This window comes from Populus euphratica, unplaced genomic scaffold (genome assembly GCF_000495115.2).
Source record: "Populus euphratica unplaced genomic scaffold, PopEup_1.0 scaffold136.1, whole genome shotgun sequence".
NCBI classification, from domain to species: Eukaryota; Viridiplantae; Streptophyta; class Magnoliopsida; order Malpighiales; family Salicaceae; genus Populus; species Populus euphratica.
Window position 1 is genome coordinate 330,847 of NW_011500002.1, and position 13,730 is coordinate 344,576.

At 32.2% G+C, this 13,730-nt stretch overlaps 1 protein-coding gene across 2 annotated transcripts; it reads left to right on the top strand.

The window, feature by feature from the left end:
* Positions 1–1,770: 1,770 nt before the first annotated feature.
* On the top strand, positions 1,771–7,969 carry LOC105140944 (uncharacterized). 2 transcript variants are annotated; one of them, XR_845276.1, is made up of 5 exons: positions 1,771–3,499; positions 3,659–3,852; positions 4,976–5,199; positions 6,427–7,746; positions 7,813–7,969. XR_845276.1 is itself a non-coding variant. In XM_011047992.1 (4 exons), exons 1-4 carry the CDS (start codon positions 2,167–2,169, stop codon positions 7,148–7,150), a joined length of 2,475 nt encoding a protein of 824 aa, XP_011046294.1. In that variant the 5' UTR covers positions 1,771–2,166; the 3' UTR covers positions 7,151–7,965. The 2 variants fall into 2 exon arrangements, 1 of the variants encoding a protein (XP_011046294.1); XM_011047992.1 differs by having other exon boundaries at positions 6,427–7,965.
* The last annotated feature ends 5,761 nt before the right edge of the window (positions 7,970–13,730 follow it).

The window sequence follows — 13,730 nt, forward strand, 5'->3', positions numbered from 1 at the left end:
ACAGAATAAAATATAGTTCGAACTATAATTGAATAGTTAATTATCTTTCTACTAAAACAGAGGGTTCATAATTGTTTTATTTGTACGAAACACTAGTCGGCAAATTGGATGTTCTCCTTCATGGTGAGGTTTTAATTCTTACGAGCACATATATCATGTCTTGAGGCCCAGCAATAAATGGGAATATATATATATATTCCCAATATATAATTCCCTCCATTCATTTATTATAATATGTCCATCTGTAAATTATTAAAAATTAAAATGCTAGATTTAACAAATACCCTATACTGTGTTCTAAAATACTAAAAAAATTGGGTACATATCTAAGATAATTCCTTGCGAGAAAAACTGGCCAAATCCCTTAACCATGGAAACAAACAATTTATGTGAAAAAATAAAATAAAACCGCCTTTTCTTTATGATAGATAAATCAAATTATGTGATTTTTTTAATGTTTTTCATATAACGCATTGCACTCTATTTTTTCTCAGCAAAACATATATCCATTAATAAATTAAAAAAATATTATTTTAAAAAAACACACCACAAAAAACACATAATTCAGATCAAATGAGACAATGGGTGTGTCAAGTTCCGTGATGGTTAGATACCGGGAATCATTTCAATAATTATTTTTTAAAAAAACATCTCAAAAAAATTCAATAAATTATATCTGTTACAAAAATTTTCATTTTCATGATTAAAATTTAAGCAAATATGCAGTAGCATATCAATTTAAACAAAAAATTATTTTTGATTTGATTCAATTTTTATAAAAAAATAAAAAAATTAAAACTTTTTAATCAAAACTGGTTCAAACTAGTTGTTTCAGTTTAGCTTTTATTTAAAAAATTTATTCAAATGAACATGGTTAAGTTTTTTCTAGTTTGGTTTTGTTTTTTTAGTTCTAGCTCTTTTTTAGTTTTGGTTCTGTTTTTTTAGTTTGACTAGATTTTTTTTAATTTTTTTTGTTTAGATTCGGTTTGATTTTTTTAATTTTAAACTTATAAAATTAAAATTAAATTAAATTGGTTATTTTTTTAAAATTTTAATTAGTTTAATTAGTTTTTATAATTTAATATTTTTTTTAATTTAATCAGTTTTTTGATCTTTAGGAGGACTAAGAATCTCACTGTTACATACCGTCTTAGCTAAAACGTGAAAAAAAAAAAAGAGAAGTAAAACAAGAACGTTCTATCGGGTTTTACACGAGGGTACTTTTGTAACAGCAAAATACACGATGATAAGACTGAAGACTGGAAGAAAAGGGACGTCATGGCGGCAACTGGCGTCAAACTTTCCGTCAAAAACAAACTCCAAAAAAGAACGTTGTCAAACTATATTTTAGTCCTTGTACATCTGGTGATGTACCACTTCAGCTACTGTAGATTAAAAAGTTTTAATATGAGTTTTCTAGTTTACCAATAATTAAAATACAGCCTTTTTACTGGTAATTTTTGCTTACTCTTCAAATCTAGCTTATGCAAACCTTTTCTTATAACAATATCTTTAGATTTACCACTGTATATAAAGATATTTAATTTGATTTTAGAAAAAATATTAGTTGCAGTTAACTATTTGACAACTGGAAACTCATGAGACTACTGATAACAACTTTTAAACTATATAGGAACCAAGATGAAACAGTGTGACATTTACAAGGACCAAACCATAGTTTATCCATAAAATTCTCTTAGCATCCCTATCCCTTCTACACTAACTAACTAAAAACAGGACATCACATAATCTCCACTTAAATATAAAATAAAATAAAAAAAAGGTAACAATACAAACAAAATTCACACCGACGCATACACGCACCACCCACAATGCCCACACTGCACACACTCCGTCTGCACTCTCTCTCTCTCTCGCCCACCACCTTTCCGCTACAATACAAACGACGACACATTCCCCGCTGGCAAAAAGATTCTTCCTCCTCCCTTTCTGAAACCCTAACAATAATTTTCTCTCCAACCAAACACTCTTCCTCCATCACCATCAATACATTCATCCCTCTGTGCTCTATTTATAAATATTTTATCACCTCCCACGCCTAAGACAACTGTAATTAATAATAATAATAATTAAAAGAATTAATATTGATTTATAAAGATTATTATTATTTGAAGCCAAAGCAGCAGGTTCATTTTAACGTTTCGAATGGGCTGTACAAGTTCGAAACCAGAAGATCTACCAGCCGTTGCGCTTTGCCGTGACCGTTGCGCTTTTCTCGACGAAGCTATTCACCAGCGGTATGCTTTAGCAGAAGCTCACGTGGCTTATATCCACTCGTTAAAAAGAATTGGCAATTCGTTATATGTTTTTATTGAGAAGGGAAATTTTACCGACGCCGCCGGCGGCCGTCCGATGTCTCCTAAGCTGAATTTACCTCCGAATAAAAAAAGTGAAGACTTAAAGGTTGTTGGATCGAGTTCGCCGAAGAAAGGTCATCATCTTTCTCATTCCAGTTCGGGCTCTCATCTTCGTTTTCACTCGGATGGTGATGATGAAGACGATGATGATGTTTTACATCTTCATCGTTCTGATAACTCCTCTCCGTTGTATGGTCACGGCGAGGGGAGTGGTGGTGGTGATGGTGGAGGTGGTCATATTCCGTATATGAGCTCGGATTATATGAATATGGATCAAGATTCATATCCAGGCGGCGGCGGAAGGTTTTTTCATACGAATTATATGAAGAATAAAGGCGCTACTCCGTCTGTTATTTACGAGCAAAGGCCAGTGAGTTCCGAGACTGTTCATTTTGGTGAATCTTCGTCGCCTGCTTATTATAATAATTACTCAAATAGCGGTTATGCAATGAGTAATTCGAACCCTTATGGTTATTCTGGATATCCAAATTATGGTGGTGGGGGTGGTGGTTATAATGGGTCTCAGAATCAGTATGGATCTTCTTCATCTCCACCTCCTCCGGAGGTGCCTTCATCGTCTAAGCCACCACCACCTCCTCCTCCTCCTCCAGGAGCTTCAGCTTGGGATTTCTTGAATCTGTTCGAGAGCTATGATAGGAATTATCCACAGTACACGCCAAGTAGGGACTCCAAGGAGTTGAGAGAAGAGGAGGGGATTCCGGATTTGGAAGATGAGGATTACCAACACGAGGTTGTGAAGGAAGTTCACGTGGATAAAAAATATATGGATGGGGCTAAAAATTTTTCACAGTCGCCGGTAATGGATGATGGGGATGGTAAGGTTGAAGGTGATACTGAGGCTTCTGCTTCGCTTTATCAAACTAGGCCGAGTGTGGCTACTGAGGAAGATAGAGTAGCGTATGAGGTTCATGTGGTAGATAAGAAAATTGTTGATAATGAGAGGTCTGAGGAGCGAAGCAATGCTGGATTTAAGGGCCGAGGAGGTGGACCACTGGAAGTGGCTGTGGAAATTAAGATTCAGTTTGAGAGAGCTTCAGAGTGTGGTAATGAGATTGCGAAGATGCTTGAAGTCGGAAAGCTCCCATATCAGCGCAAACATGGTAGGTGTGAAAAGATAATAGATTGCTCATAATTTTGATCTGTATGAGCTGTTTTTCTTTTGGTGCTTTATTTATTGTTGTAAATGTTGAAGTAAAGATTTTTTTTTTTTTTTATAAATACACCGTAGTTCTTAAGGGTTTTTGTGGATCTTTGTGAAGCTGTTTCCAAGATGTTGCAAGGAGTTACTCCTCCATTATCTGTAGTATCTTCACAGCCGTCTACTTCTGGAAGTGCTGTGGCTGGCCCCCCTTCCTTGGAGATTGATGAAGAATTGATGATGAGGTCGAAAAATCTTTCTTCTACCTTACAAAAGCTATATCTTTGGGAGAAGAAACTCTATCAAGAAGTTAAGGTGCGTCTTGCATTATTCTTTGCTATCATTATCTGGGAATCATACCGATTAAATTGCTTCAGGCTGCTGACTTTATTGACAAATTCAAATGTTGTCAATGTATTGTACATTCATTGAGATCTGATGAATTTTCCAAACATGATTTTATTTGTCTGTGTTTCCAGTAATGATGAGACATGGTAATTGCTATGATTTTCTTACAAGTGTTGGTAAAGATTTAGGGTGCTTGTTTTGTGAAAAATATTTTTTTTGAAAAATAAGTTATTTTCCACTATTTGGATGTATAAAGGAAAATATTTTCCTGTGAAATAAATTATTTTTCATTCATGGTTTTTGAATGATTTTAATAAGATGAGAAAAATTGTATTGTTAATAGAGGTGGTGGTGGCAATGGTGATGGGGGTGAGGTGGTTATGGTTGTTGTTGTAGTGGTGGTAGTGATGATGTTTTAGAGTTATGGTGGGATGGTGATAAAATGGTGGTTATATTCATAATAAGATGGTGGCCAGTGGTGGTGGTGGTTGGAGTTTACAGTGGGATGATTATAAAATGGTGGTCACAAGAAGATGGTGGTTTTAGTGGTGTCAGTGAATATCATGAGTTGGTAGCGCCATGGAAAATATTTTACCTGCATGATAATATTTCTCTCCAAATTGGCACCATTCAGGAGTCGACTGAAAAATATTTTCTATGGACTTGATTCCCAGTGTTTGTTTTGCACTGAAAAATGGAGGAAAACATTTTCCTAACAAATATTTTCTACAAAACAAACAGTCTCTTAACCTTTTCTTCCCCACCCCCCCTGGATGTAAATTCTTAGCATTTTTCACATGAATAACCTCTTCATTGGAATGAAGAGCAGAACTTACCAACCAAGCTATGCTATTTCTGTGCCTAATATCATGTTTCATTTCAGTAAGCATACTGCTATATCAGGAAGTTCTATTTTATAGTTAAATGGCTAAATATGTCCTGTGATGCATGCCACTTGGTCTTTTGGCATTATTCTGCATGTAGTGGAATCTGGAATTACAGCACTGCAGTACTTAGTGTTTTGTTTATCTATGTGAATAATTATCTTTAAGCTGAAGAACTCGAAGCTTCACAGTTTGTGCTTTTGCAGGTTGAGGAGAAAATGCGGGTGGCTCATGAGAAAAAGTGTCATAAGCTGAAGCGTTTAGATGAGAGGGGTGCTGAAGCTCATAAAGTTGATGCAACTCGAAATTTAATCAGGAGTTTATCAACAAAAATAAGGATGGCAATTCAAGTTGTAGACAAGATATCGGTTACCATAAACAAGATTAGGGATGAAGAGCTATGGCCTCAACTAAATGAATTGATTCAAGGGTATGTTAATATGTGCTTTTTTCTAAGAACCATTTTCTTTTTAGCTGCTTCCCATCTTACCATTTGCTGTGCACTTAACTATTGACCTCTCAATTCTCACATTTGTATATGTGCTAATTACCAAACTGGACTCATAACTCTTTTCCATTTTATTTTCAATGTCAGTATGGATTTCATTGCTCTTGTTTGAATTATGTAATATATATCCATATGTAAATAAGATTTATTTTGCGTATGGGGCACAATAGGATGCTAGTTAGTTGAGGCAAGCTTTACTTGTAGGTGACTTTTTAGTGTATGAGAGTTCCTATTGTAACTTAGCTAGTGTTCTTCAAAACCAGAGAAAGAAGTATTCATAATCTAGGCTTTTTAACGAAAAATGTGTTCTGGCTCTTATACTCAAGTGTTTGATAAAACAGACAGGGCAATGTGCATGTGTTCTGAAATCCATTGATACTTGATCTAGCTAGCAAAAGTCCTTGATAAAGTGTGGGCAATTCACTACACTTGCAATCAATGACATTTGAAGAAAGACTGCTTCTTGTACATTGAGCAACAAAGGACATCCTTCACAAAGATATGTTTGAACAGAATGGTGGAATTAGAATTTAAAAACAGAGTCAGAAATGCAGCGGTTTCTTTGAGTGCAAATATTAATGCAATGGACTATAAACAGTGGTCCTCCATCATTGTTTTTTTAAGTTACTATTGCAGGCCCCATTTATTCAGTGCAGAAGGGGGAAGTTTAGAATTAGTTGTCATAGGGAAGTTAGTACAGGAGTGGGGGGTCCTTAATCTGTTCTGAAAAGGGGCAGAAAGGTGGTATTTAAGCTTTGTTTGGGGTAAGCAAGTTTAATTTGCTTTACTCAGATGCTTGTGCAAAACTGAAGATAGAAAATATTCACATACAGCTTGGAAGGTTTTCGTGGAGGAACCTGCCAAATAACTTCTTGGACCAAATTTATCAGCTCTCGGTTGAGATTCGCTCCTATTTTAACTTTGATTATTTATGGAGTTACCTTTTTATATTACTCCTATTATAATGGCTTTCAAGCGATCCCTTTAAAAATTCTTCTTATGCATGTATATATAACAGTAGCCTCTTCTTCTCTGGATGTGGAGCACTTCCGGACTCCAATTACCATGCTGATATGATCTTAAATAGAAGTTAATTGTTAATGCTTATCCTTAGTCTTGACAGCAGTTTTTCTGCATTTAATTTTTCAGGTTAACCAGAATGTGGAAGAGTATGCTTGAATGTCATCATATTCAGTGCCAAGCAATTAGAGAAGCCAGAGGCTTAGGTCCCCTTGGATCAGGTGAAAAGCCCAGTGATGATCATCTAGATGTCACACTGCAGCTGGGGCATGAGCTTCTTAGTTGGACTTCTAGTTTCTCTAGTTGGATTGGTGCCCAGAGAGGTTATGTGAGAGCCTTGAATAACTGGCTTGTTAAGTGTCTTTTATATGAACCAGAAGAAACTCCAGATGGCATAGTTCCTTTCTCTCCTGGTAGGATGGGTGCGCCCCCGGTGTTTGTTATTTGTAATCAGTGGGCACAAGCTATGGATAGAATATCTGGGAAGGAAGTAATGAACGCCATGCGAATTTTTACAACGAGTGTTTTTCAACTTCGGGAGAATGACAAACTAGAAATGCGTCAGAGGTTGGTGACAGACAAGGATTTGGAGAGAAAAGTCAGAAACTTAGATAGAGAGGATCAGAAGATACAAAAGGAGATTCAGGCATTAGACAAGAAAATAGTCCTGGTTGCTGGGGATGGTAATAGTCTGTCAGTAACTGGAAGCATTGTATATCAAAGTGACACTAGTAATAGTAGTCTACAGGGAAGCCTACAATGCATTTTTGAAGCCATGGAAAGATTCATGGCTGATTCAATGAAGGCTTATGAGGAGCTCTTGCAACGTAGTGAAGAAGAAAGGCGTGCTTGAGAACATAAAAGAGTTTCACGGGTATTGGCTTATCAGAAATTTCTCAGCCTCCCTTTTAATCCTGAGCTTGTTACTTAACTGAAACTTACATCCCTATGAGGATCATCAAGAATCCATGGTATTGGCTCAATCTGCTCAGTCCTTGCTGGATATTTTTTACTCCAAATATGGTCCATAATGGGCAGCTCCGGTTGTTCAAGTCCTCAACTGGGGGCAGAGCCATGCTCGGTGGGGCCTAGATTTGGGAGGCTCGCCAAGGTTGTGAGTAGAACCATCCTTCTGCTACCCCCGCAGAATTCAGTTGCGTCAAGTAAACAGTAGAACAGGATAACAATTTGCAAGAGATAAAAAGGGGCAGCAGACGGTGAGTTCATGATGATATAAAACCAAAGTAAGCCACTCTGCATCCTTGACATTTTGGTGCCACTACTAGCCTCCTTGGGAAAGAACCAAGGAACAATCTTTGAGAAGTTAAGGAAAGCAATGGATCTGCAACCTTGCTAATCTGAGCAAAGGATAGTGCCCCTCTATTTTGAACGAGGATGAGTTACTGTGGCTTCACGAGTATGGAAATGCAGAGAGATATCAGATGCATGGTAAAATAACTTCAATCTTTCTGTTCCTTTCCTTAGAATATTTATTTATACTTGATTTTTGTACAGGCCTTTTCAACGAAATGAAATGCTTTCGATAAATAGTACTGTTCAAGTTGTTGCAGACACAACAATTCGGCAGACGAGGATTAATAACTTGTTTGTTATTGTGATCGTGTATTTTTTATTTGAACATGTATTGAAATAGTATTTTATTTTTTATTTTTTTAAATTCAGTTTTAATATTAATACATTAAAATATTCTAAAATTATTAAAAAATTTAATTAAAACAAAAAAAAAATTTCGTAAGAATGCTTTCCAATTGAGAACAGTTTTGGGTTGTTGCTGTCACATTTTAAATTGTAGGGCTGAATATGCTGATGAACCCTTTCCCTAACAGCGGCACAAGCTATACAGTCTTAGATGTACGTGGGTTGTCTGAAAAAAAATTGTCTTTTAATTCCACATCGATGACTTACGTTTTCTCGTCCAAGGAAGTGCTGTCATGAATAGTACTAGATTTTTTAATAGAGCTACGCTGGATTGAATTATTTTTTACTGTAGAAATAATATTTAGGTATTTTTAATGTTTTTTTTAATATTTTTATTATTATATGAAAATTGAGTTGATGTGATATGTTTGACTTGATGTGATGAGTTTAAAAATAATGTAGTTTAATTTAAAATTATGTTTATTTTTTATTTTTTTTTAAATTTTTCTATATTTGTTTGTTATTAGTTAATCAATAAAAAATATTTAGTTAAAGAAAAATTTGGCTTGATTTTTAGAAAAATATTTTTTTAGAAAAGTTGGTTGAAAAACACTTTCTGGAAGTTGTGAAAAACATAAGTTATTTTCTAACTTATTTTTCATTACATAATTAAATATTGTATTGGATTGTGTTTTCCAGCTTATTTTTCATTACACTACTAAATATTAGAAAATAATTCACTTTCCTGGAATTAACTTTTCTAGAATTCACTTCTCAAAAGGAAACTATTTTTCAGTAAATAAACGGGAATAAAATATATATTTGAAATGTTTTTAATATAAATATTAAAATAAAAATATATTTGATTAATTTAAATTAACTTGAATTAATCTGCATGTTAGATCATGAGGTTCTAATAATTTTATATAAAGTAAATCAAAATAAGATTCTAATAACCCTATAAAAAAGTATATAAAATAAATCAAAATAAATTATAAATTTTAATTTTTAATAAATTCAAATGATAAATTTGAAAAAGAACTAAAAATTAAATCAACTCGGTTAACTTGTCAAACCCACAATTGAGATAACCTAATATAAAGTAAATTAAAATAAATTATAAAGTTTAATATCTAATTGATCTAGTGTTGAAAAATAAATTTTTTAAAAAATATTAATTAAAAAATATAAAAATAACTCAAGTTTTGAAATTGAGATATTTTTATAAAAAAACAAATCAATATAAATTATAAAGTTTATTTTTTAATCAAATCAATGTTTAGGAATAAACTTGAGAAAAAAATTAATAATAAAAAGAAAAAAAATCAAGTCAATATGTTAAACTTGCAATTTAGATTATAAGATTGAAAAAAATTTATAAAAAATATATTAAAAAAATTATGAAGTTTAATTTTTAATAAATCTAATATTGAATAATGTAATTGAAATTAAAAATAACATAAATTGAAAATAAAAACAGGAAAAAAACAAAATACTATTTCAAGGAATAATATTTTGTGAGGAGAGTACAATAAAATTTGTTCATTTTATAGTTTTTTTCTAGATAAGTAACATGCGATATGTTGCAGGCCTATCTATTTTATACAATAAAATTTGTTCATGCGATATGTTGCAGGCCTATCTATTTTCGCTTATTATAGTAAAGATATCAAGACAACACAAATTTTCAAAAAAGGAGGAACAATTCTAAGATTCTAATTATTAAGAGTTTAATAAACTCGATTACTTTCATATTATGATTAAAAAATAAGATATTAACAACAAATAAGATGAGAAAAACAACAATGATTCAATGTAAAAAATGATTGCTAGCCAATATTAAAAAAAAATATCCTTATAATATTATTTTAAAAAATTGATTCTAGTATGTTTGATCTATCGTATAAATGAATTTTTAAAACTACATCATTCAAAAGAATCGAACATGATAATTTTTTATCATTCGACATGAGCAAAAATCAAATCAAACCTATAATCTAGTTGTGAAACCGAGATAATTTCATGAAAAGTAGATTAAATAAAATCACAAATCTTAATTCTAAAACCAATTTGACATTAAAGGACAAAAATAAAATAAAATAAAAACAATGAAAAAAAAAGGTTCGAGTCAAACTTAGTGAATCTACTGAATCCATGATTTGAGATATGATATTAGGATAACTCTATAGCAAGAAAATATATAAAAAAAACAAAGAATATAAATTTTTTATGAACCTAATGATGATAGGTGAAACTTTTTTAAAAATTAGAAATAACTAAAGCCAACCTGATCTAATTTTCAGAACTCGTGACATGGATCACGAGGTAAGATCACAACATGTATGTAAAACCTAAAAAAATAATAATGTAAAATTATAAACCAAACAAAATAATTAAGGATAAATTTGAAACAAATGATAAAATAAAAAAAAATATAGATTTGAAAAGAACAAGAACCAAACTTGACAAAAAATAAAAATAAAATAAAATAAAATCATAGGGGATAAAATTAAAAAAATAATTTCAATTAATAAATGGATAAGAAAAACTAAAAATAACAAGGAAGAAAATAAAAATCAAATTTGATATAAAAATTAAATATCAATGGATAAAATTAAAAAAATATAATTCAATAAAGGATTCAAGACCAAATATATTGCAATTAAAAGAATTATGATCAAATCTGATATAAAAATCAAATATCAAAGGATAAAATTAAAAAAAAAACTCATTAAATGATTCAAGACAAAATACATTGCAATAAAAAAAATAAAGATCTAATTTGACTCAACAAATAAAAAAACTAAACTTCTTCTTCTTTTGCAATGACCAACACATTTTTTTAAGAGGAGAGGGAGGAAAGACAAGGAAGAAAAAATATATAGTTAACGCTAAATCACTGGTCTTTTAACAACATGCACCTCACTACTGTGAGAGGGATTATGAAGTGTATTAAAGACCATTCTAGATAATGATATTTAGAGTTGTTTAGGTGCTGCACAAGTCATTCTAAGGGTGTGGGAGCACTCTAATATACTTTTTAATATGTATATATTAAAAAATTTAATTATAATTATTTTTTATAAACATTTAAATAATTGCACTATAAAAAAAAATTAAAAAACTTGAGAAGCCTCTTAACTTAAACAAACATTTTTTTAAGAGTAATTTAGTAATTATAGTGTGTATAAAAGATGCAAAAATATCAACTAACCCTCTTCTTTCTTTTAATTTTTTCCATTAAGGGTGAACTAATAATTTATTATATGAATCTATAGTAAAATATGAGTTTGTGAATCCATGAGTTCTTCTAGGTTTTTTATAATTGTTAATTGTTAATGTTAAGAATCAACAACTTGTCTTGTATGCTATGCACAAGAATACAGCTCTCGAACTCAGGCCCAACTTTTTGAAAAAAGTAAGGTTTCAACCGTAAAATAAACCCGCAAATGCCATTATTTACGTGATAGATTTGAAGAGGTACGATGTATTATCAATTCATGACTCAGCTTCAAATAATGGAGGCCTATCTTTGCAGTGTCGTGATAAAGCGATCAGTACTCCCTGGTTCTGATATACAGCAGAAGTTTACTGTGCATATTTGCTTTCCTGCATGGAGCCGCGGTCCCTCGATTTAGAAAAAGCTTCTGATAATTGTTCTGGTGGAAGGAAAATTGGAGTGTTCATCATCATCATCATCGTCATCGTCATGCCTTTAGGCTGCTGACACAATTGTACACTCGGCGAGCAGAAAATAGCGGAGAGTAAACTCGAAGTGTAGGGTTCCATGGTAAAAAGAAGAAAATCAATGTTGCTTGACAGCCTCCATATGCATTTACGAGTGAGAAAAACTACTGTATATTTGACAGTAGACATGATTGAGCATGACAGAAAATCTGAAAGGGATGGATACCTTCAAAATCTCTAAAAAGGTGGCATATATTCAGTTCTTGCCCAACTTCGAGCATCTATCGTTGTTTTTTTTTTGGTTTCTTTTTTCAAGTGTGGCAACGTTGTGAACCCAAAAGAACACTTCGTTGTGGTCCAGCCATGCTAGCTCACACTCTCTCCTATCTTGAAGCAAGAATGTAAACAGCTTCCTTGGGTTATAGCTGGGTTGGTTGGTTTGCTTTGGTATATAATTGAAAATGATAGAAGTCGATTTTTTGATATTTCATGTGTCTTTTGCCCTGAACAGCAATACAGGTCGTCTATTCATCTTTACATTTTGGATCAAACTTCTGCGACAAGTAGTCCGCTTTGACGACTCCTTCGTCCACCTCTCTCCATCTCATAATCAAGCTGGGCTTCTCTTAATTGTCTGCCAAATGTGGCTTGCCATCGATGGGATGCATTTCTCTGTTTTTTCTTCTGCTGGGTTTCTTCCAGAAGAGCTTAAAAAAATGGCAACTTCGGTCGCTTTATAACGACAACAACATCCTTTTCCTCAAGACTTTTATACCATGCACCCTTTGAGACCGGTATCTTAATTTTTTTTTATTAATTTTACCAAGCTAATAATATAAAACATATGTTCTTAATAATATAAATTAAACAAGAAGTCCGCTTTGACCCCTCCTTCGTCCACCTCTCTCGACCCCCCCATCTCAAGAACTTATGGTTTTTCCAGCTCAGTAAAATCCATTAGCATCCACTTAGCTACTAATTTTCCACAGTTAAGTAGTGGTGAAGTGGCGAATGATGATCTGTACAAAAAGAATTAAGAGCAGCTAATGATAGAGAATAGATGCCCTCACTAAATTTATGCACAAACTGTTTAGTTTAGAAAATAGTTATTTTTTAAAGTGTTTATCATATAATAATATATTTAAATAATATTTTTTAAAATTTTTAAAAAACATGATTTCAATTACATTTCCAATCATAGCTTTAATAGGGATACCAAAGATTCCTCCTAGTAAAAAAGGCCAAGCATATCATAAAGATAATATCATTTGATTCTGCAAACATTCCAATTCTTCATAATAATATTCTAGCTTACTCGGACTGGATACTTTCCGAATCCTTAAACCATCTTTCCTTGCAAATAACTACAAATCTCACTGCATTCTCCATTGTTTATTCGCTTTATTCTACAGATTTTTCTTCCAAATGCTAAATTAAAATTAAAATTTTTTAAAGTCATAAGATAATAGCAGAACTACTTTATTTTGTTCCAAGAGTTGTTTTAATTTCTAAAACATGATAATTAAATGTGCATGAGCGTGAAAATAGATACATTTGGTTTTGAAAAAAAGGGTTTTAATATAATAAAATGGGTTTCATCTGACCCATTGGATTCGTAGGCCTCAACATGTAGCCTCCTAATTCAAGGGACCAGATCTTTTAAATAATTCGTTTCAGAACTTGCCTTCTATAATATTTAATTAAATTTACCCCTATCCCAACTTGAGACACATGGATATAGATGCACATCTCACAATCAATTTCCTTTTCTAGTGCATCGCAACACATTACGCCCATAATTTTTTATTTTTATGCCTGGCGTGTGCTGAAAAAAGGTTTAAGTTGCTGACATATGTATTTATATTTAATTACAGCTGTTTTAGGAGTCATATATAATTTATATTCATTTTTATTAATCTGGAATATTTGAGATAGTTTACATGCATCACAATTAATTTTTAAATTTATTGGATATCTTATAAATTTAATAAATAAATAAAATACCATAAAAATAATAAACATCTATATAAAAAGTTAAACATGAACGTTAAAAAAAGAAAATAAGTTTCTTTTATAACCGCTCAGGT

Bases quoted from the DNA above. Each gene is read 5' to 3' on its own strand.
- LOC105140944 (XM_011047992.1), top strand. From the start codon at position 2,167: ATGGGCTGTACAAGTTCGAAACCAGAAGATCTACCAGCCGTTGCGCTT. The intron at 3,500-3,658 runs GTAGGTGTGAAA...ATCTTTGTGAAG, and splicing joins CCCATATCAGCGCAAACATG to CTGTTTCCAAGATGTTGCAA. The intron at 5,200-6,426 runs GTATGTTAATAT...TTAATTTTTCAG, and splicing joins CTAAATGAATTGATTCAAGG to GTTAACCAGAATGTGGAAGA.